The sequence below is a fragment of the Eurypyga helias genome, unplaced genomic scaffold (genome assembly GCF_000690775.1).
Source record: "Eurypyga helias isolate BGI_N326 unplaced genomic scaffold, ASM69077v1 scaffold9274, whole genome shotgun sequence".
In the NCBI taxonomy this organism is placed as follows: Eukaryota; Metazoa; Chordata; class Aves; order Eurypygiformes; family Eurypygidae; genus Eurypyga; species Eurypyga helias.
Window position 1 is genome coordinate 32458 of NW_010245633.1, and position 22806 is coordinate 55263.

The 22806-nt window shown below is 35.6% G+C and overlaps 1 protein-coding gene across 1 annotated transcript; it reads right to left on the minus strand.

Moving 5' to 3' along the window:
• Positions 1-893: 893 nt before the first annotated feature.
• Positions 894-21925, minus strand: RNF212 (ring finger protein 212). Its single transcript, XM_010150136.1, has 12 exons — positions 21814-21925; positions 20174-20235; positions 16096-16170; positions 12654-12710; positions 10403-10461; positions 8204-8268; positions 8045-8114; positions 7220-7265; positions 5852-5915; positions 3977-4049; positions 3019-3203; positions 894-931 (listed from the first exon to the last, which is right to left on the minus strand). Exons 1-12 carry the CDS (start codon positions 21923-21925, stop codon positions 894-896), a joined length of 906 nt encoding a protein of 301 aa, XP_010148438.1.
• Between the last annotated feature and the right edge of the window lie 881 nt (positions 21926-22806).

A 22806-nucleotide genomic window follows, 5' to 3' on the forward strand; every position in this document is an offset into this window, starting at 1 on the left:
TTTCTCATGTACTCAGGGAATTTTGTCTTAAAACCCCCAGCTTTTGGTTTTACTATTTTTCAAATAGTTCAGGTAAAGCCAGAACAAAACTCAGGTGCACAAATGAGTCAGTCATACCAAAATTTTGCCAGACTTACATAGTAATAGTGGGAATTTCAACTAACAGTTATTCCTGAAAGAAAACTCTTGCATTCTGGTACCCTCCATTCAGAGCGTCCAGTTGCTATTCCTGTGTGACATTAAAGGTTGTCTCCACTGTGTTTTGTCTCTTCATCCCAGTACCCCCATTTCATTCCATTTTGGGAAGAAATCATTGCTACATATATCAAATGGTAAATTCTTGGAAGGTGGAATAGATGCTCTGTTAAGAGCTTGGCAGAGCCTGGTAGAATCTAATATTCCTAAATCTTACACCTTTCAACAGAGCATACAAGAAGAGATCTATTGGTTAAGAACCAAATGTTGGCATCCTGGAATCAAAAATCCATAGGTCAATTTTTTTTTAGGACTGGGGCTCATGTCTAATACTGTACAGGCGAGACCACTTAAAAATAGAGTTCTGCTGCAGCTCATTGCATTCACAGCAAGAAATATTCACTGAATATGTAATCATCTTTTGTCTTAACAGTTAGTTAATAAAGACTGTTTATTTATACAATACATTTTAAGCCAAATTTTGTTAAAACAGCAAGAGGATTTCGCACTCCTGTTTAAAACAATCATAGTTGCTAATCAGCAAGTTCAGTGGTGTTTTAAATACGTTATTCATGCTGAATAGTTAGCTGGTTTATGCCAATTTGACATTTAATAGAAATTACAAATACTATGATAGCCAAAGACTCTGTAGGGCTTCTCCAGATGCTTATTGGCCAAGACAAATCGCAGATGTTTGCTTATCTTTCTGTTGAATGTCCTCCAAAATTAGTTGATCCTAGAATAAGAATACAAATACAAATGGAAAAAAATATTAGTAAGACTACAGGAGAAATCTATTCATGTAAATTATTTTGGGAAATTATTCAAGGAAGAGAGAAAGTGAAAACTGTGAAAAATTAAAAATATACACCATACATTTTTAGAACAACTTTTGCATAGCTCTTCTTATGAATCTAAAGATGTAGTTTGTATTTATATAAAAGAATTGGTTTCTCTTTCCATAAAGGCATTTTGCCACATTCCAGTTTCTTCATGAACTCAAAACTGCCTGGGATGTGTTCCTCTTGCAATAGAAAGGTCACATTTGTTAATATGGACTAAAAGATGCTTTATAGCTGAATTATCCTGTTCGTTTAAATAACAAAGATTTCACTTGTGATGTAAAATTTTCAACACGAAGAATTAGGTTTCCAAGATGTGAATGGTCAAGGTACTAGATAATCTTACCTAGGCTCCCTTTCTGACAATAGGTTGGACCAGATGATCTTTGAAGGTCCCTTCCAACCTGGGCTGTTCTATAATTCTATGACTTCATGAGTTAATCTGCCCCAGTGCAATTCCTACCCACACCCCTCTAGGGGCTCTATGAGATACTTCTGCTTGGTTTAGGCTGCACTCAACAAATAATACCCTGGACTATCTCCTTTTTTACTGTCACTTGCGGACATTTATGTGCATGTCATGACAGGTAGATCTGTAAGAAATGTGAAGTTGAGACAGAAAATGCGGCAAATGAGAGAACAAAACTAGGGCTGAAAAAAATCATGGAATTGGGAAGTTTTCTACTGAAGTCTGTGATGGGTTAATAGGTAATAATAACAGAAATAAATTTAGTATTGTACAGAATAGGGGAAAAATGGCCAGAAACATATTAGCATAGTTATCATTAAGCCTTTCCTCCCAAGCTGTGAAGATACAGAACATGTGACAGAGTAAAATGAAATAATTAATAATATTTATAAAACTAAAAAATTAAATACTAGAAATGCTTTTGTCTTATTTTATTTTCTTCAAATTATTTCCTTTTTTTTGCTGGTTTGTTTAGTCTCTTTGTTGTAATTATCTAGAGTGACTCATTTCTACTTTTCTTGCTTCGCAGGAAAAATAGCCTTTACTGTCCTCTTGCCTTTTTCGTTTGGTCCATCCTGCTTCCTCTTGTACACAAATATTCTACATTCTTATCTCCATTCTTCATAAATTCTTTAATCTTCTTTCTCTGTAACCTTTGTTCTGTCCCGTGCAATGTTCTGGGTTCCTTTTCTTCTCCCCACCCTTTTCATATCCTTTCCCTTTTTTCTGTTCTTTAACACACCTGCCTTCCTCTTCTCTGTCTCATCATCTGCTCATTCCCTATCTGTTGTTTATTTTTATAATGAGGTCACTCATTTCTTCATTTCCATTAACATTCCCTAGTTCCTAATAACTAGGTGATTAATGCTTTACTTTGTACTCTCAGAATACTGCAGCTTCTTTTTATGTTCCTTTTTTCTTGGCTACACACAGTCAGATGTCAACTGTCACCTACGACACGCCATTCAGTCACACAGGAACTGTCTCCCATTCATTCTTTTCATTACAGACATTTTGTTTTCTTTCTCTTCCCCTGTGTCAGTTTAAGTATTCTGCTTTAGTAAAGGACTCCAGTTGAGTGTTTCAGTCTTGGTATGACTTCCACTGAGTTCACTGCACTTCTTCCACTCATGTTTTTCTTTTCTCTATTCCTTACTTGAGATTTGCAGCAAGATTAGTTTTTCCCAAATCATTACATGCTTTCCATTATTTAGAAAACAGTTACGGAAATGATCTGATTTAAATCTCTGTTATAATATGATTCTGAACTAAAGCAAGAACACATTTTCACAGCAGCTATTCTACTGCACAGAACACTACGGCAACATACTTATAAACATCAACATTTTTCATATTTTGCTGATAGTCTACTTCCAATTTTGAAATATAATTTTTGTGTTGTTTAATTTATTTCGTATTTACTGCTCTCCACTAAATTAATATGTTATAAGCATACGCTATGCTGGGAATTTTTCAGAGAGTGTTAAATGTTATTTTATAAAATTTACTTGCCTAAATGCTGTCTTTGCAGAAGTCCAGAGATGGTGATGGGATGCCTTGTTACAGACAACTGTGGGGATGGTGATGTAAAAGGATACAGCTGAGGGGTTCTGAAATCAGAAGTAGCCAATGACCCCCTTCTACTACTTTGTGATCCAGATGATGATCCACTATGTGGTAGCATTATAGGTGTGGATCTGTTAATGAAATTAATTCATGGATATGATTTGAGGCTACCTTCATAGTACTACAGATTTCAAAACCACTTAAAAGGATAGTGTCAATATTTTAATAGATAGTGTTATAAATTATTGTGTTCTACATACTCCTTATCACATCTTTAGTTCTTTATAATATTTAGGCATTTTAAAAAGCAGAAGAACAAAACAAATTATATGAGAATCAGAGATGGAAAAAATATTTTGCTGTGCATATTTTAAGTTTGCGCTAGAAAGATATATTTGGCTTACTGATTACAGAGAACAAGAGTTTACCTTTTCTGGAACCATTTTAATTTTTTCTTGATGTTAATAATTCTCACAGTCTGAGACATTTTTAGTATTTAGATAAAAAACCTGAAACACCTGCTACCTGGTGCATGAAGATGTTCAAGTTATTCAGAGAATAGCTCTTGTGTAAACATTGTGTTGTCATCTCTGATTTTTAGTATTATAAAACAGACACATCGTTGCACTCTCTTACTACAAATTTACCACCCTTCATATAACAGTACCATGACTGTAGATGTCTACAGCTACAAGATCTCAGATTATCTCTGCACATTTTTGTAGACTGTGACTTCAAAATCAAACCTTCCAACAATAACATATTCATATAGGGGATAACTAGCCTGCACAATAACATTTCTTCAGGTATAGAATATAACCTTTAAACATACAGATTAAGCCAGACAAGAGAAACTTCAGTCTCTCATCAGAGATGGTAAAATCCTGAAAAGGTATTTAATTACCTCGTAGATCCTGCTCTACTATTTTGACCTGACATTATTCCAGATGACTGAGAACTTCTGTAGGACACACTACCTGTAAGAGTCAAATTTTTGAAAACAAGGACAACATGAATTACCCATTTTACTTAAGAGGGAACTTTGGAAACAGAGATTAGTACTTTAGTTGCATTATTTGGGACAAATTCATGATCGGTTTATTCAAAGTTAAAAATGGTTCACAATTACAATAGACAAAGAAAGATAAGGAATTGGCTGACAAAACAAAGCCATCACGTCGCTTGAGAAATTATTAAAATAAGACTAAAATTTAATAATGAGTTTTTACAATTCAGCACAGACAAGATATTTGCTGAGGTGTCTTCCAGCACTTCTTTGCTGGAAGAAATCCAGCAAAAGTGAAAGCTATCAAAAGTATTCAGCAGTACTCCAACAGAGAGTAAATGTGAGAAATTGTTTTCAGTCTCAATAGGTTATTCCCACATAGAGCCTAGCCGTCACAAAAACTCATAATGTGCCATTCCCTCAAATCTTTTTCAGGTTTCTTTCACCTCTTCTCATTTATTAGACTATTATTAGACTATTAGGATAGCTCTGCTGATATGTTCCAGTTCTTCAGCTATTCTTTTTTGCCCCATCCATCTCTGAGAAGGAAACTTTCTTCAGTGCACCATTAAATCATTGTTTCTATGTGCCCTTACTTTTGCAAGCATGCTTTGTAGCTTTCAGCGTTGTCCACTGCAAAACTTTATGGGTTGATTCTAAAATGTGCTGAACACATAACTGTTCTATGTATAATTTTATTATCTAATTAAATATCTATTTATATTTAGACACAATAAAAAACCAGTTAAACTCAACTCTTACTATCTTGTTACCCACAAATTTATAGGCAAGGATGTATTTAGGAAGGATATGAACACATAACTTAGACGTAACTCACAAAAAGCAATTTTTGCCCCTTAATCACAACTGCATCGTAATTGCATGTGTCTTTGTTTCGAGCTGTTTACACCATGTAAACTCATGAGTGGTTTAAACTCCTAAGTTCCTTATGTGGCTGGAGATGGATTCTCTTAACTGCTGAAGTTAGCTGTAAGACTGCCTGAGGAAGAATTGTTACAGAAGCCTGCTGAATGTAAAACCAAAAATGGGAGGGACACATGAATCGTAGACCTGCGGAGCATTAGGAATTCTGGGGAACTCCTCGCAAATAAGCTGTACTCAAGGACACTGCAGTAATTTCTGTAGGCTGCCATTCATATCTGATTTACATCAGTGTTACTGAAGCTCTGCAACAGCTCAGGAATGAAAGGAAGTACAGGCACCTAAAATGTCTTATACCTTATTGCAGTGATATGGTGAAAAAAAATCATCTTTCTGAAGAAATTCTTGATCTCAACTTAATTACTGTGCTTTTGTCATGAGATACTTCTGTAAATTCTGTTTAGGTTCCCCTCTTATCCTGATGTGATTTTGAACATGACGTTACAGACAATGTTAATCTCTCGTAACTATAACCAAATATAATTATGAAGGTTAATAGAGGGGCAAAGGCATATAGTGCAAGTATGCCTGTTCTGTTCAACCATGGCATCATTACAGTCTTTTCTTTGCATCTCTGTCATAGCTTAGCAAAAATCATTTTTGTTACAAATAATTATTCACAGAACAGGGTATATCACTACTAAGAAGTCTCATTTCATTCTTCATTTTTAACCATTTCCCATATGCAGGATTGATGTCTACATGGTAAGTACCTTCTTCCTTTACTCAGTTCAAGCTTGCTCAGTAAATTGCTAATGTATGGATTTTAATTTATTAATCATCTTCATGTAATACAAATGTTGTCCAGTTGCAAAATTGATTTCTACTCACCCATACGTCCATCTCGTGGTGGAGTTATTAATGATAATCTTGTTGGACCAGTCAGTGTTTCAGGCTAAAATGAATGGCAAAGTATTAATTACAGTTTCTTAAGTATGTTAATTATCTAGGTATTTCAAGCAACAGTGTTATATTTTTGAGGTTGATAAAGCCTGCAGATTTCTGGTACTCTCAGCTGCCACTTTTGTTCATAGCACTAAAATGCAGAACATCAGAATTAAGTCCCAGGGGAAAAAAATACATGTCGTTTACTTTTATTCCAAAAAGTCCTACTGTCACATTCATGTAAGAAAAATATAAGACACATAATTTGCTGTGGTGAGATTCCATTCTTAAGCTAATATCTTTCCCTGGATGATCCCTAATCACAATACTAATAATGGGAAAAGCTCCTGCCTTCATTCTCATCTTAGAGACGTCATTCAAACCTTGCAATTCCCTACTCAAATATCAGGTTCTAACATTGCTTTCAGACCACTGACTTCTACATCTAGCTTTTTCTTAACACATGAAGATACTATACACACGTTGATGACCTTGAGCATAGACAGAAGCAAGATCACCTGATCAAACAGCAAACAAAATTGTTTACAAAAGGTGAAAGATTATGGCTGGCTTGATTTGTCCAAACAAACAAAGAAAACTTTTATCCATCATAAATGACATTTCAGGAAGGTTTTGAAAATCAGTGTGATGTGAACTTGAGAGTGACAAGTGTAACTTCAGACATCAGCAATGACAGCATTTACATCCAGCCTCATCCCCAAAATCCTTTTATGGTCAAGGAAGAGAAAGAGGAATGAGACCAGTAAGTGTCCTTTAGAATGAGATGAATAGAACACATCAATCCCTAGATTGCAAAGGAAGCCCTGAGATGCTAGCCTAGATCTGCACTGCAGACATCTACATGAGATCTGGTAACAGTGGAAATCTTGCATTTATTTCCATTCCTTAATATATTAGAACTGAAAGTTAATTGCAACTCTGAGTTTCGTGCATTAGTGACATTTATTTTGGAAACAGTTTATATTTTTGTAATATAAACATAGTGACATTTCAAGAATTTGCCATTTAATTTAGCATCATTTAAAAGCCTATATATGGCATGTGGAGAATATAATTCCAGAAATCAATGTTGTGATTTATTTCTTTATGGTTCTTTTGGGGAGCATGTGACTTCTACTAGGCATCAAGCATAGCTGAACTCAGCATGTACATAAGAATTGTTGTGACTGGCAGGGGTGGGGGGAATCCTTATTTTTGCAGTATTTAACAGATTAGGAGAAATTAAAAGTACATATATGTACATATACATAACTATATAGATACACAAACATATACGCAAAAATACCCACTTACTTTCCTCATTGGTGAAGGTACAAGATCAATCTCCATTGACTCCATTCTTACAAAAAAGGTCAAAATAAGTATGACATTATGATAAAAATAACACATTTATTATAATGACTAAAATTACATTACATTCCCATGTTAAATTTGACTAATAATGGAAAATGCATAATACATAATTCATAACACGTATGAGTATTTAGGACTTGTCCCAAACCAGTAAGAAAACCTATTAATTGATTCTGAGCTTTGGTTTAGATGTTTACAGTGATTTTTTTTCTCATGATTACCATTGTTATTCTTGTATTTAAGTTAGAATAAATATGCATATTTACATAATTGTCACTTGTTTCCACAAGGGCATTCTGAAATTTTATTTTTTATAACAAATAATGTCAGTCACAGGTATAGAAATCTTGTAGCTTGAGCAAGATGTACATCCAATGTATTTAAAATCCAATAAGCCTTACTGGAGTTCTTCAATCTAACTTTAGACAACTACAATGTACATATACATGTCTGTACAAGTCATTTAGATTTTCCCTAATCACCAATTCATCAATCTGCCTATCTAGAAAATCTTTAGGAAAGTTTGCATCATGCCTCAGAGTTTTTTCCAGTGAGTACAAAGGCAATCTATACAAGTAGTCATTATGTACACTTGAATAGAACCCTCCTCAGTTCTTTCATACTTATGGTTTGAAGAAACAAAGCACAAAATTAGAAAATATACTTATTTTAAACTCAATGGAAAAAACAATGGCTTTGTGTATAAAATATCAGTATGTTGTCATTGTTAAGATTATAATTGAAAAGTAATGGATCTGTACGTACATTTCAGAAGTGGAAGGATGACTACGATGAAGAGAACACGAAGAGTAACCATTCTGTTTTCTTGAAGGAACTAAAGTCATTAATACATTTATTATTAGAACACAGCTATATCCAGTGATAGGTATTCCATAGTTAGTATGTTAAACAAACAGGTCTTACTTGAAAGGGGATTTCTACTTGTACTGGAAAATGGTAATTGTGTAGTTTGTTCAGGTGGTTTCATACTAAAGGGGAAACAGAAGAAACAACAGATATAAATTGAAAGCTGTTTTGGTTAGTTCATCCATCTAACTGGTCAATAAAACATAACATCAAAGCATTTTATTGATCAATAGCTAGTTTTAACATCACACTATTTGCCATGAAGTAAAAGCAGCAAAACTTCTCTATATCATAATGTCTTTATCATGCACAACAACATCAATTTAGGATAACATTATGGCATAGTACTTTATGGAACAACAGATGCTAAAATGCAACTATTAACTACAGTTGAGTCAAAAATCTATTAAAAAAGTATATACAGTTCCCAAACTTAAAAAAAAATCTAGTTATCAAAAGAAAAGTTGGCATATTTATGATTTTCACCAACTGCTATATAAAACTGATACCTTTGCTTGCAACCATACACAGGGGGAAATATGTCTACTGTGCTTGTAAGGAAGAAGACCTAGGTCACACTCTCTTGGTACAACTCTGAAAAATCTGAACTTCAGTAAGAACTCTGTATTTGATATAACCAAGATGCTATTTATTTGAGATGCAGACAAGGAAAAAGAGGTAGTGGATAAAAATATATAAACTATTATAATCCACCACATACCTAGTTTCCTTTATACTGTTTTTCTTTCGGTTATATTACACCAAGAAGCATAATACAGCATTAAGTACATGTCAGAGTCAAAAGAAAGTCTATACTGAAAAAACATAGAGAAGGCATAAGATCAACAAAATTTTGCAATTAAATTGCTGGCTTTATGAACTGGCTTATTAAGAAGATTTCAGCATCCTTGATCACTGGTATGCATAAAGTGGCATTTGTGAAGGGCTTCTATCAACATGGATCTATAGGGAGGAGTACCTTGTAACTATACACTAAGTACTCTTAATACCCCTATTCACTAAAAGGGAAAAGCAGACCAAGCCTGTCAGGTTTTCTTCACAGAAGTTTTTGAAATATTAGAAAATGGGAAGGATAAAAGAGGACATAGAAACAAAAGTTACAAATGAAAAATATGAAAAATTTAATAATTTCACCACAGGCGGATCATGGCAGATCAATCTGATATCTTTTTTCATTTGGTTTATATTCTGGTAAGCAGAATTTTTTTAATGGTAGTAAGATAGTACATTTTTTCTGTGTTAATTTAATTCAAACATTAGAGTGCTGTGTAGGCAATGTGGACTTTTAAGCGGAGATTAATTAATTCAGAGCAATTAATTCATATAAGTATACCATAAATAATGTTAAAAGGAAACAATAACAACAAAGTGTGAAGAGAGTGCAGAAATGTTATTAGTCCCCTTCTGGTTTGTATTGCAGCTGATGCTGTTTAACATACTCCCTGATGAGTCCGAGATAGCCCACAGTTTCCAAAATTTGAAGACAGAAAATTCTGAAGATAGAAAGTTACATTAATATTGAGGAGAACTCCATAATGATTTTTAAAAATGTAATCTTTTCAAACATGTTATTGAAATAAAATTTAATGAAATTGAAAGTAATAGTACGAAGTGCACTTAGGGATCATTAAGAACTTTGGTGTTAAGCTGGAAATAAAGATGAAGCGATTAAGGTGTATCTCAATAAGCAGGGGGATAATGACAATCTGCCTCTTGGCTATCTCTTTGATGCATTTGTGAAAAAAAGACTAATTGGAAATGAGTCAAGAAGTTGATTTTTGCAAGAAACAGAGAAGATGAGAACCATGTTACAAAACTCTGGTAATTTTGCAAATGGGCTAGATACTAGGAAAGATATCATAGTACTTTTCAGGCTGATGCTGGAAAGCCCATTGGATAAAACACATGTTCATCTAAACAGAATCATAGAATGCAAGTAAAAATTTTAAAACCTAATAACTTTATGATAGAGATTGCTAAAAGTTCATTTTTTAACTAACTACTGACTTGAATTTAAAAATAAAAGGATTCCTTCCTGACAGGATTGATTAATGTGAAGAAGATGGACTTGACAGAAATTCATTATCTCTGTAAAAATATGCTGCTTCTATTGTACAGCACAATATATGAAAAAGGCAAAGAATAATTATCTTTTTATTGTTTTATCAATTAAGCTTACTGTTGCTTGATTAGAAAGACTATTCCGCATTTACTTTTGTACATTAAATCTCTTACCCTTGTAGCTGGTGCATTTGTTGGGTTACTTTCTTGAGAGATTCTTCCAACTTTACCGTCTGTGAGATAATCATAGATTTTTAAAAAAGTCAATTTGTGTTATGTGCAACATCATTTTCACACAACTAGTATTCTAAGGTGTTGAAAGTCTGTTTTCTATTGGTTTAAATCTTAGATATCATTGCTATTCCATATTTACTGGGGTAAGAGTATAGCTGTTATATGGATCCATTAAACAGACAATCTGAAAAAGATAAGCTTCTTTTTGGGAGATGGAGACTTAGTCTGATTACCTTTTGTTAAGTGTGCTGGTAATACTGGATAAATGAGCACTAACAAAAGTGCCTCAAAAATAGTTTGCCTTTATTTTTCTTCCTCTTTTCCATATCTAAAGTTATGTAGCATATAATATAGAATTATGTGGAAAAGATACCCATAACTGTACACAATACCAAATACCATGTTCCTATATTTCTCTGTTCAGAGTCAAAATTTATTCAGTTCTTTGCAGTACCTATTTGTAATAAAATTATTTCCCATTAAGTTATAGACAAAACCAAAAATATCTCCATTAAAAAATGTTATGAGCTTGCAAAATTGAAGAACATTAAGGTCAAGAACATTAAGTCAGCTCCCTAGTATGTGTATTTTTTACAGTCCTTCATTACATTAACATATATTATATTTTATGAAGGATGTAAAAATTTACTCAATAGCCTCGATACTGCATCTGTATTTTATCCTTAAATTCTGTTCTGTGACCTCAGTCCTTCATTACTTCACACTATTAATATTTTGATTTGAAGGCAAATTATTAATTTTCTTGTTAACTTTTCTTGTTTCTACTCATAATACTATTTGAATTCTTTAGTAACACTATCTGATACATCCTTATAAAATCATATTGTTTGTGGGAGTTATGCTCTTTTTGCAGATGTGAAACTCTGCAAAACAGATTAAAGACAACATCTAACTTACATAAGATCTGATTTTTTTTGTATTCTTTTTCTTTTTCCTAATGAGAGTTGGGTTTGATTAAAGAAGTAACCAGTACAAATGTCAGGAGCAATGTACTTTATTCAGTCACTCTGTAGGACTGGATCATTTTAAGGCCAAAATGCCTCAAAGGTGGTGAATAAATATTTGGTTTTCAATGTGTTTAGGTTCTAGCACAACATGGGGTCTAGACTTGCCAGGAATACGGACATCAAGTGCCCAAGCCACTGATATCATCTACACCCCAGCATCTGTACAACTCTCAAAAACAGCAACAAAGAAGCTTTTATCAAGGTCATGAAAGGTGTTGGCTGACAGTGGCAAGGATGACATACTAGAAATAATAAAGGGAACAACAAACAAGATAGGCAAGCATGAAAATGCAGTTTTGAATTCCCTTATGTTGTACTCCAGCTTTCCAAAGGCCAAGACCTACAGAATGGAGAGTGGCAGGAAGAAACACTTGTGTCAAAGCGTACATTTGTGCTTCCACACTTCCCTGGGGGGTCATTGCTATTTGCCAAACTGTTTATACTCTAAATCATTCTTGCTCCATCCTTTTCCCACTCACCATCATTTCAAAGCCAGTGGCAGAAAGACTCAGATGGAGATTATAACCCTGAGTGTGAGCACCTAATCCCACTCTCTCATGTTGTGTGCCTTTGCCAGCTGTGATCTAGCCTTCCTCAGCTCCTTCAGACTCCCTCCCAGTAGCCCTGAAGGAAGGATTGCTAACTGAAACTCACAGGAATGAGGCAGGTGTATCATTGCGCAAGGAAGCTCTTCCTTGCTCACCTCAGCCTCACTGCCAAACCATTTCTCCACCAAACCATCTTCACCAGTGCTAGCCGTAGCTGCACACAGGCTGGTTAAGATAACCAGTCTCTTCAGTTTGTCAGCCCTAGCCTTCTTTTCCCCTAGACTTATCATGTGTCTCCCAGTGTCTCCACACCTCTTCCACTTTCTCCTCTATAAAATGAACTGGTTTCTTCTCTCCCTGTCCTTTGACTGCCCATTTAATCTCAGTCACCTCACAAGTAAAACCTGTTTTATTAAATAATAGTAACTGTAATTAATCAAATCCTCACAGATTTTAAACAATTAAACCCTGATATTTATAATGACAGAAATGATGCAATCCTGATAAATTATTCTAAGTATTCCAATAAAAAGTAATAAATTTTCTCAAAATAAACCAAAGCAACAAGGAAAACATAAGCAAAAAAAAAAAAAAGAAAATCCCAATTAGAGTTACCTTTTGTCGGTGGTATGCTAATAAATGTTTACGATGTTTTTCTTGAAATTCTGAAATCTAAAAATAAATACAGTTATATCAAGCGTCACCTAATTACATTTATGCAACCTCAGCAAAGAAAACAATGGTGAAAAACTGCTTCGCAGTATTCAAATTTTTCTATATTTCAACAGGTATTTAACATATCTTCTTTAAATCTTTTCCAACAAAATATTCTGTTATTATCACTGATAGAAAAAGTCTTATAAAGTTAGTTTAATCTTGTATGACCTACATTAGGGTTGGTAGATTTATTTCACTGGATTTATATTTTAATACTGTGTTCAATAACAAGGTAAGACATTGGAAAGCCAGTTTAGCTGTGGTGTTTCATATTCATTAGTGCTAAGCAAACACATAAAATTAATGGCATCATAAAAAGTAATGTGTCTTACTGGCAATTATAACTTGCCTTGTAAAAATATCCTGTTAATTAAAAAATAATTGTTAGACACAGTGTCTGGTGGTGTGTAAGCATTTCTTTTGTCTAAATGAGGATCATAAACCATGACAGGTTAAAAGTAAAAATATACAAGGTAGGCAAGACAAGAGCTCAAGGAACTAATTACAATAGGCAATAACTTCCTAATAAATCTGTGTTCTCACATGTAAGAAAACTGCCAGAAAATATGTAGGGATACAGACAAACAAGAAGAAATGCTCTGAGAAGATAACCCCAGAGTGGAGTATTCAACTGAAATGGTTACTTTTTATTCACTGTAGAAGATCCTGGAAGGTCCTACTGGATACACTTCTGATTAAAGGATCAGAAGTGTCTTCAGAACTGATGGAAGAAATGGCCACTCAGAAAGTAATGGCTCTGAGCTGCCTCACACCACTCAGAAATGAGGTCCTGGGTCTATAAGGAAGAAATCTGTGAAAATGTCAATTCAGTGTTCAATACCAGTCAAAAAGTCAAATCAGATCTTAGAAGTGATTAAAAAAGGAATAGAATAGGGAACATCATTATTCCACTTTAAAAAATAAATGTTACTACATTCTGAGTCTGCTTAACATCTCAGAAAGGATATAGTAGGTCTGAAAATAGTTCAGATTAATTAGAGGTATGTAAGACCTTCATTAAAAGAACGACCACATAGAATATGAGTCTTCATGGCTGAAAAAAACGACAGTTGAAGAGAGTGTGAGCTTGCAGCCTAAACCTAAGGGTTAGCACAGATGGAATGTATGGGAATGGTTACTTTTTCCTCTAGAATGGGATTCGAGATTATCAAATGAAACTAGGAGGTAGCAAGTTAAATCCTGAGAAAAGAAATCATCATCACACCCCCCATTGCATAGTACATCATAGATGCTAAATATTCAGAAAACAACTTGGCAATTACATGGGGAAAAATATCCACCAAAAGCTTTTGAATGCAAAGGCACTGCCCTCACCTTGAGATATCCCTGTGCCACAAACTGTTGAAAGCTGGAAGCTGTTCTGAAGACGTGTTCTCCCACATGCTTTCCTAAACCCACTGTTGTGACAGGATATTAGATTAGACACATCTTTGGCCTAACAGGTCACAAGCTGTTTTTATGTCTTTCAATGCTGGTAGAAGTTCTGAATATATCTTAATGCCTTAATTACATGTCAATATGTTTCTCATAGATTACCTCAGTCTACAGAAAACTACCTTTGTCTTTTGAGTTCGCGTGTGTTTCTCCCTTTTTTTGACACCTTACAGAAGTGTGTATTCACATGACATTGGTGGTATAGCTCTTGGGACTATTCCAGTTTAGAGAATAACTGCTGATCATCATCCATGCTGCTTAGACGTGCATACAGAAGGATGGAGGAAGGTTTCTTGTTTGTCTTGTATCACCTATGTATCTTAGGAGGAGGAGTGCTGAGGAAAGGGGCTATACTCAGCTTTGAAAAAGTTTGTGAAGTATAGAGGAAATGTGACTCTGTAATCACCATTAAAGAAAGCAGGTGATCTTTCCTGGGTTACTTTTCTGCTGGATCAGGAAACTCACCATAAGACCAAGCATGTACCAGGCCAAGGGAGATGAGAATACATAATGAAGGTTGCAGGCGGGTTCAGGGAGGATGTACTACTACAGTTTAACCTAGAGTGGTTGAAACTGCCACTGAAATGGTCAGTAAAAGGGACAAGTCTCAAAGCCAAATGCAGAGATGTAGAAAATGATAAGGCAATGAAAGTTTATATGAATTCATTTAACCTAGACAGCTACTAAAGTTCTGGACTGGAAACTAAGCCTGAAGCAGGGTGTCCTGCCTAGGATTTACAGAAGGCAGGGAGGAAATTTACCTTGAAGTATTTTATTGCAACTGTCTGAAAAAAAGAAGGCCTGTTTCAGGTTTGGATTTTAGAAATTAGATTGTTCTTAGTTTTAATCACAGAATCATAGAATCACAGAATGGTTTGAATTGGGAGGGACCTTAAAGACCATCTAGTTCCAGCCCCCCTGCCATGGGCGGGGACACCTTCCACTAGACCAGGTTGCTCAAAGCCTCATCCAGCCTGGCCTTGAACACTTCCGGGGATGGGGCATCCACAGCTTCTCTGGGCAACCTGTTCCAGTGCCTCACCACCCTCTGTGTGAAGAAGAATTTCTTCCTGATATCTAATCTAAACCTCCCCACTTTCAATTTAAACCCATTACCCCTTCTCCTGTCACTACAGGCCCTTGTAAAAAGTCCCCTCCCAGCTTCTTTGTAGGCCCCCTTCAGGTACTAGAAGGTACCCCTTCAGGTACCCCTTCAGGTACTAGAAGGCTGCTATAAGGTCTCCCCAGAGTCTTCTCTTCTCCAGGCTGAACAAGCCCAATTCTTGCAGCCTTTCATCATAGGAGAGGTGCTCCAGCCCTCTGAGCATCTTCATGGCCTCCTCTGGACTCACTCCAACCAGTCTGTATCCTTCTGATGTTGAGGGCTCCACAGCTGGACGCAGCACTCCAGGTGGGGTCTCACAAGCGCAGAGTACAGGGGCAGTAATAAAGCCTAGCCTTTGAGATTACAGATATTTGTTAACCTGTTCACTTTGAATTACAGAGAGAGAGAGCGCACACTCAGCTCGCAGCTTTACCCGGTTCAGATTTTCACCGCGTAACTTTTTATTGCTATAATTAGGGCACAATATCTGGGCATGTTTAAAGTTCTGGCAGATCTAATTTTTCATTGCATGGCATTGAAAGTGATTTTACGTCATTAAAATAACCAGACTAGTGGTCCTCAGAGAGAGTTTGAAAACATAAGCAATGACTGTGAGGAATAATTTATGCTTTCTTCAGAACTTTGAAACTGTGGAACCAAGGAAGTAAAGACAATAATGGGTATACATTCATTTTCAAGCATTCACTCCCAGATTTTTTCCCGTTTATATAAATATCAGTAGAAGCTGCTAATTATGTTAGATTTATAAGGCAGATTCACCTGTGTTATTTCTTTTGAATATTTCTTGCATAACGTATCTATTCCCATGAACAGCGATTGAATATCAGGATTTGTCTACCAAGAAAAGAAAGTAGGCCAGTGTTAGCATTTTTATTTGCAAGCTATAACAAATAAAGCATTTTGTGAAATGTTCCTTAAATTGATTGATGTAAATAAAGAAAAAATGGACAGACCAAGAGTAGGATGAAACAGAAATTGAAAACAAGCCCAGTTCTATTTAATGTCCTTATTAACCATCTGGAAGGCTTTGTGCTTTTGTTTAAATATATTACACACATATGTACTTACTGTAACTAAGACAATAACAATTTCCAGAGGACATTCAAGGAAGATGTTGTGGTCCCCTGGAAGAGGCATTGCCTTTAGATCAACAGCCAGGTTTCTGGCTCTCACCCTCCTCAGGCACATGGATGCAACTAATAATCATTTTTGTTTCCTATTTCAGTCCTTTTTCAGAATGGTGCCAATGCTGACTGGCATCCCTTTATCTCTCCTGCCTGTTGGGCAGCAAAATGCTACCCTAGCATAAGAAAAAAGCCCTAAAATGATAGTTGTATTTTTCAAATATTTTATTACTAAGACTTTTAATCAGAGATCATGATGAGTCCCCACAAGTGGCTATCTGTGTTTTTAGCAAATGCTGAGCACTCACTCTGTACCTAAACTATGATCGTATTCCAGTAATATATTTATTATTTACAGTGAGAAAGAAAGGCTACAAAATATAAAGGGAATCTCAGAATAATAGTAACATTTGGACATCTATCCAAATCTAGAAAGCAACTTAGATAAGTGTTATTTTAATCCAGAATACATGTATTCCTGATTTATTCATAAGAAAAAGAAAAAAAACCCACAACCCCAAAATAGTTACCCTAGTTACAGTACTAAGTTAAAATAGTTACATTACTGAGAACTAACAGTTGTCACATTTCAATCCTCTTCTACTATAACAGTAAACAGCTTTTAAAAATGAGGATTCTAGCTAAAAAACCCACATCTACCCACAAACTGTAAACTGGAATGTTCTCTTTCATATATTGTGATTGTGTAATAGAAGGTAGATTTGACTAGCCAGAAGTTGAATAAAAAGCAAAAAGAATCCCAACATAGTTAAATGATAAAAGAAGTCCCAGAAAAGGCATCCTTCATGTAAGGAACCACCTTCAAAATCCAATCAAGAACTGAAACTGTGGCAGGCAAAATGTAAATTAACCCCAGAAGTACTCGAGAATCTCAGGAAGTTTAAAAAAAAAAAAAAAAAGGTGAATGATTGAGTGCTTCTCTGAATGAAAACAGAAAGATAAGTGCTACCACTTAAAAATATTTCACTGAAATCAAAAAGAATTGAGCTTTGCTCCATTTGCAAATGCACAACCATGCACAGAGACAATAATTTGATATATTCTAAAAATAGTATAACACTAGTATAAAATCAAATATCAAAGACTAAATAACATTTAGTTTGCATTTGCCAAAACTATTTTTAATGTGTGCTTATATTATATATTTTTAATAATTAGAGGGAATTGAGTCTCATACGCATGAAAAGCAACTACTTGAGGAGCTAAATTAATAACCTGGATTTGCAACTGATTTGTATCTTTTGTTCACAATATTCTGCCATCAGCTACTTCAATGTCCTGTATGGCAATTCAACTGAGCAAAGATGGTGTGCACTGTTTGGTTACACCAGAACTGTGCATGTGGCTGCCAAACGCCCTTCTGCTGATGAGGTGTACTTGCACTTCTCTCACCAAGGGAACTAAACTGCCTTTCTTTGCTTTCCCCAGCTACTAATCTTGATAGAACTCACAGGAGGGAATTAACTGCATTTGAAACCTCCTCTGCACTTTTGAATTTGGTTGACATTAGCCAAAAAGCATTCAAAAATTTCCACGGGGTGAACTGGCAGACCAAGAAAGCCAGAAGCAGACAGACAGCACAGTCTAACCTATCTATGGTATTTAAGTAAAGAAAGATAAGATATTAAAAGTAAAGAAGACAAGAAATTTTCATCTATAAAAATAATGTATCCATAAACATACACTTGTTGGCATCTTTGAAATATATCCATAAAAGGCAAGCTCTAGAAACTGATTTAGGGTCCTAACAAAGCAATGACCTTGGTTAAGAACTTACCAGATCTGAGAAAAATAAACCCCAAAAAGCTTCACTGCTGATTGAAAAACTCTTTAAAATAAAGGTTTGCAGAACACTGTTTATATTTTATCTGTTGCATGAAGGAGTAGCAGATGTTAACATGATATTCTGAAATAACGAACAGCAAGGTTCTGATTTATCATAACACTTAACCATCCTCTGGGAAAAAGCAAGTGGGGATCATGAGACATAGAAGGAAGATATAAAGGTGACAAGCACGCGTTACCGTAAAGATGAGAATATTTAATGTGTAGCTGCTGATTGCCCCAATATACAATTTAATGAGGAGTTTTAACACATTTATAGGACCTCCTACTCATTGGGAATTCTTCCATAGCATCAAGCTCATAAAGGTTACCAAGTATAATTCCACTCAGGTTCCTGAATTATAGAGCCATGACTTTTTTATATGCATCTTTAATTATCATTCCAATCATTTTATCTGCTCTTAATCAAGGCTAAGCAATCATCATTAATGTCTTTTTTAAAGAATATGGTAATTTGTTTCTTTCCAGTCCTCCAGAGCAGTGGCAGGTTCTAGTGCATCATCTAATATTTTTGTTAGTATCCCATCATTACATGTTTTATTTCCTTCCGTATTTTTGAAGCAAATTGTCAAGGTCTGTTGAAATGCTGCAATTGAAGATGGATCTAACTTCAAAATTAGCTTTGTTTTGAGCAAGGTATTGGACAAGATGACCTCTAGAGGTCCCTGACAAGCTAAATTATTCTCTGAAATTAATAACAAAACTTGCATCCAGGCTAGGCTGATATTGAAAGCTTATTAAAATACCTCCTTTAGAAGTTTTACGAGAGGCTTTGGGTTTGTTTTATTTTTTTCATTTGATCACCGTGTGCACTTTTCCCTTTGATTATGTTTGCAACCTGTTGGTTTGCTGTAAATTTTGATTTTTCATAGCAGTTATCTTCACCCTGTCTCAGTTCTGCAAGATTCTGTGTTTACAAGTATGAAATATAGTGTAAAAGCCTTTTACCTTTTTGTATACATTATGTAGAGGTAGAGATTCTGTATTTAGATACACATCAGCTCAGTTTTAAACATATCTAGAGAAATCTTGCCCTCCTTCAACATCACTGCTTCACGGTTAGGACAAAATACTCCTCTATTTCATATATATTATTGCCTTACAGCTTTGTAGGACTTTATGTGTTATCTGTATTGAATGATCTTGGTATTTTTCTTTTATCATTGTAAGGCAGGCCTGTCTCTTAGGTAGGCACCAGTCTAGGAAAATATAAATGTTTTCACAACCCATTTATGAAATCAGCTAGGGAGAAGATGGTTCCTGGGAGAAATAAGAAAATTAAATCCTTCTAATGATTTCTTAAGAATGGGAATCAAAAGTTATTCATTCTCTAGTGAATAACAAGAATTCCCAACAACATTTCTTAATCACATGGCCATGAGGAAAATAGTTAAGCTTAAACAAAAATGGGGAAATAAACCCAATACACTTGAAAACTGATGCACTGCCATGCACATTTTTGATTCAGTCCATTACATGAAACAATTCATTATAGTCCATTTTCTCTGATGTACAAATGCCAAAGTCAATAAACATTTTTCCACATTTTGATAATAGTCATTGATGTTACATAGCAGCCAGTCATGTTTCTTGAAAAGGTTGGAATGTTTTACAGTTCAGCAGAATCTGAAAACCTAGAGTCTCCCCTTAAAGAGGCTTTTATTTGAAGAAATCCATAAAACTAAAAAAGCTGTATAGTGCATAAGGGTCTAAGTCTACCAACTTAATATCAGCAAGTATTCATGTCACAGTTGGCAAACAAAAGGGAAATATTTCATAATGCAAATAATTTAGCTGTAAGCAAACTAGAGATTAATGTAATACAACAACACTAAAGGTTCATTTACCTGTTTTGAAAGGAATAATGTACGACAAGGAGTTCTGCAGATCAAACATTCATCTTTTTTGCCTGTAAGGTAAAGACACATTTTAAATATGCATCAAACTCAACAGACACAGAACACAGTTTTAATGGAAATTGATGCCTAAACATTTATATGGAGCTTGTGGAATGAATCTGAAGGTTATACAAAAACTGCAAATAAACATGAATGAAGAATTTTATTCTAGAATCATTACACACAGTTGCACAGGGAGAATGTGTGTGAATGTAATCAGGTCTTACTCCTGCAAATAAGCATTCATGTAAATGATTTTATGAATATCATTTGTGTCACTGAATGTAGGTGACTTTTAGATCCTTTGATTTAAATAGGACTACTTGTCTGGTTTAATTAAATGTACGCTTAAGTGCACTAATAAGAGTCAACTAGATATATGACTTTTTAGACTGGGCGCAGTCTGGCACTCTTGATAAAACATATGAAACCTTAATCTCAAAGAATTAATGATTTTGCCTTGTGAATTTTTTCAGTGAAAAATTGATCACATCACTTTTTAAAATTTCATCTCTTTTTAAAATGTCTCTGATAATTTGCAAACATATTAGCAAATATTTCTACTAAAAGCATATGATTACAATATTTATAACTGATAATTTTGTTAGCTGCTTCCCTTCTAAGGATTCTAAGGATCAATGTTTATAAACATATTTAAAGAGTTTTAAGCTTAATATTACCATTATTATTGAATTCACGGGGAAAAAAAATAATTTCTCAGGTTTTTTGTCTGCCAAATAATATTAACAGCAGAAAGAAAAGGTGGTGTTCAGGTTCTAGGAGCCTGCAAGTTGTATTAAGAGGCTGCATTTCATGATCCTCTCTCCTCAACAGCAACCTCGTGAAAACTTTTAATCAAAAGTTTATCATTCTGAAATATAGATTGATCATGTATTACATGCATCCTTACAAATAACACGGCATTTGGCAGGGGAAAACATTTATATTTATCTGCCTTTTTTTTTTTTTTTAAAAAGCAACTTCCTTATTCCGCCATGTTTTCCACAGATCATCATCTAAGCACATTGCCGGAGTCCCAGAATATGACTCAGGAATTGCATGCAACACACAAAAGCTTCAAAACATCACCTCCAATCCTCCTAATGCTGCTGAAAATTTTCTAGTGTTTCAGTAGCAATACCGAGACTTAAAATGTCTTAAGACTACTAGCAAAACATGCCCTAAACAAACTCTGTTTTGCAGATTGCTCTTTCACTAATGAAAAACTATGCCCTTTCAAAATTAGAAGAGTGGGCTGGGTTTGATTTTTTTCAGTGCAATCATGGATCATAAGCTTCCAACTTGTATTGAAGTCTCCAGTTTTCAGTATCTGAGGCTTGTTCTCAATGCCATATTGCTCCAGCCAGATTCATCCAGCAGGAGGCACAGGTGTTTTTTTACTGTTTAAAGAAAATCAATAGCAACAATTGAAAAGTTTTATCAATAACATTGATAAATGGCTGACTAAAAGAAATGCTCTGGCCTTTCATTTTTCCACAGTGAGTCAGAAATGTGAAGAGTTAAGGTAAATATGTGCACACCGGCGCTGCCTGCCCCGCAGAAGCAGAGGGCCCTGCAGCAGCCATTACCTTTCTGTAGGCAAACCTCACAGATAACATGTCCGCAGCTTGTGAGGCTGAATCGCGGGGTGGGTTTGCGGGGCTCACAGAAGCAGACGTTGCAAAAGACTGGGACAGCCATGTAGCAGAGTGGCAGGAGGGCCCAGCAGGGAGCAGATGGCTGAGGTAGATGCTGCCCTCCTTGCCGGCACAGGGTGAGACCTACCAGGCCCCCTCCACCACGTTCCCCCGCTGTGAGGCATACCAGGCCCTGAGGTGAGGGCTGGTAGCGCCCCTCCCCCAGCCGCGGGGCCTGAGGGCGGCAGAGTTTAACCCTCACACCCAAAAAAGGGTGTTTTCCAGCCTCTCACTACCAAACTGGAGAGGGTACCCACGCAGGGGATCCTCTCCTAGAGATTTCCCCCTCCCTACCACAAGCTGGGCAACAGAACTGGTCGAACCACCCGTGCCCTGGCTGGGTGCTTTGCCACAAGCCCTGTTCCCCTCACAGAAGTGATGAGCCCATACAGAATGGGCTGCTGCTGGAACAGCAGGTGTGTGGAAAAGGGTGGTGATTTTTCACTCTCTTAAATGGAGGAAGGCATCTGGGAAGGTTATTAACTTACTGTCACAGGTTTGTTGTTGCTTCTGGTGAGGAAAAAGAGCAAAACAAGGAGTTTTAATTTTAATTTCTTAGTCTGAAAAAAAATCAGGGCTTTCTAATTTCCCTTCATAAAAATTTTAGGGGAAAATTCCCTTACAGACCTATATGCAGTGCAGGCCGTAGCTCTGGGTATGCCAGAGTCACAGACTGCATAGGAGAAACCTCTGGCTTTTAACTTCATAAAGACTACTGCCCTCAAAGTGCTTCCCAAAAGACCTATGAGTCAGTTTCTGCTTTTACAGCTAATTAAAAATCTTGAAGGAGACTGAAAACATTTCATCAAAGCAAAGATTTTTTTATTATTATTATTGTTTCAGACAGAGAATTAAGCACTCTCAAGCTATAGTCAAGGCTCCAAT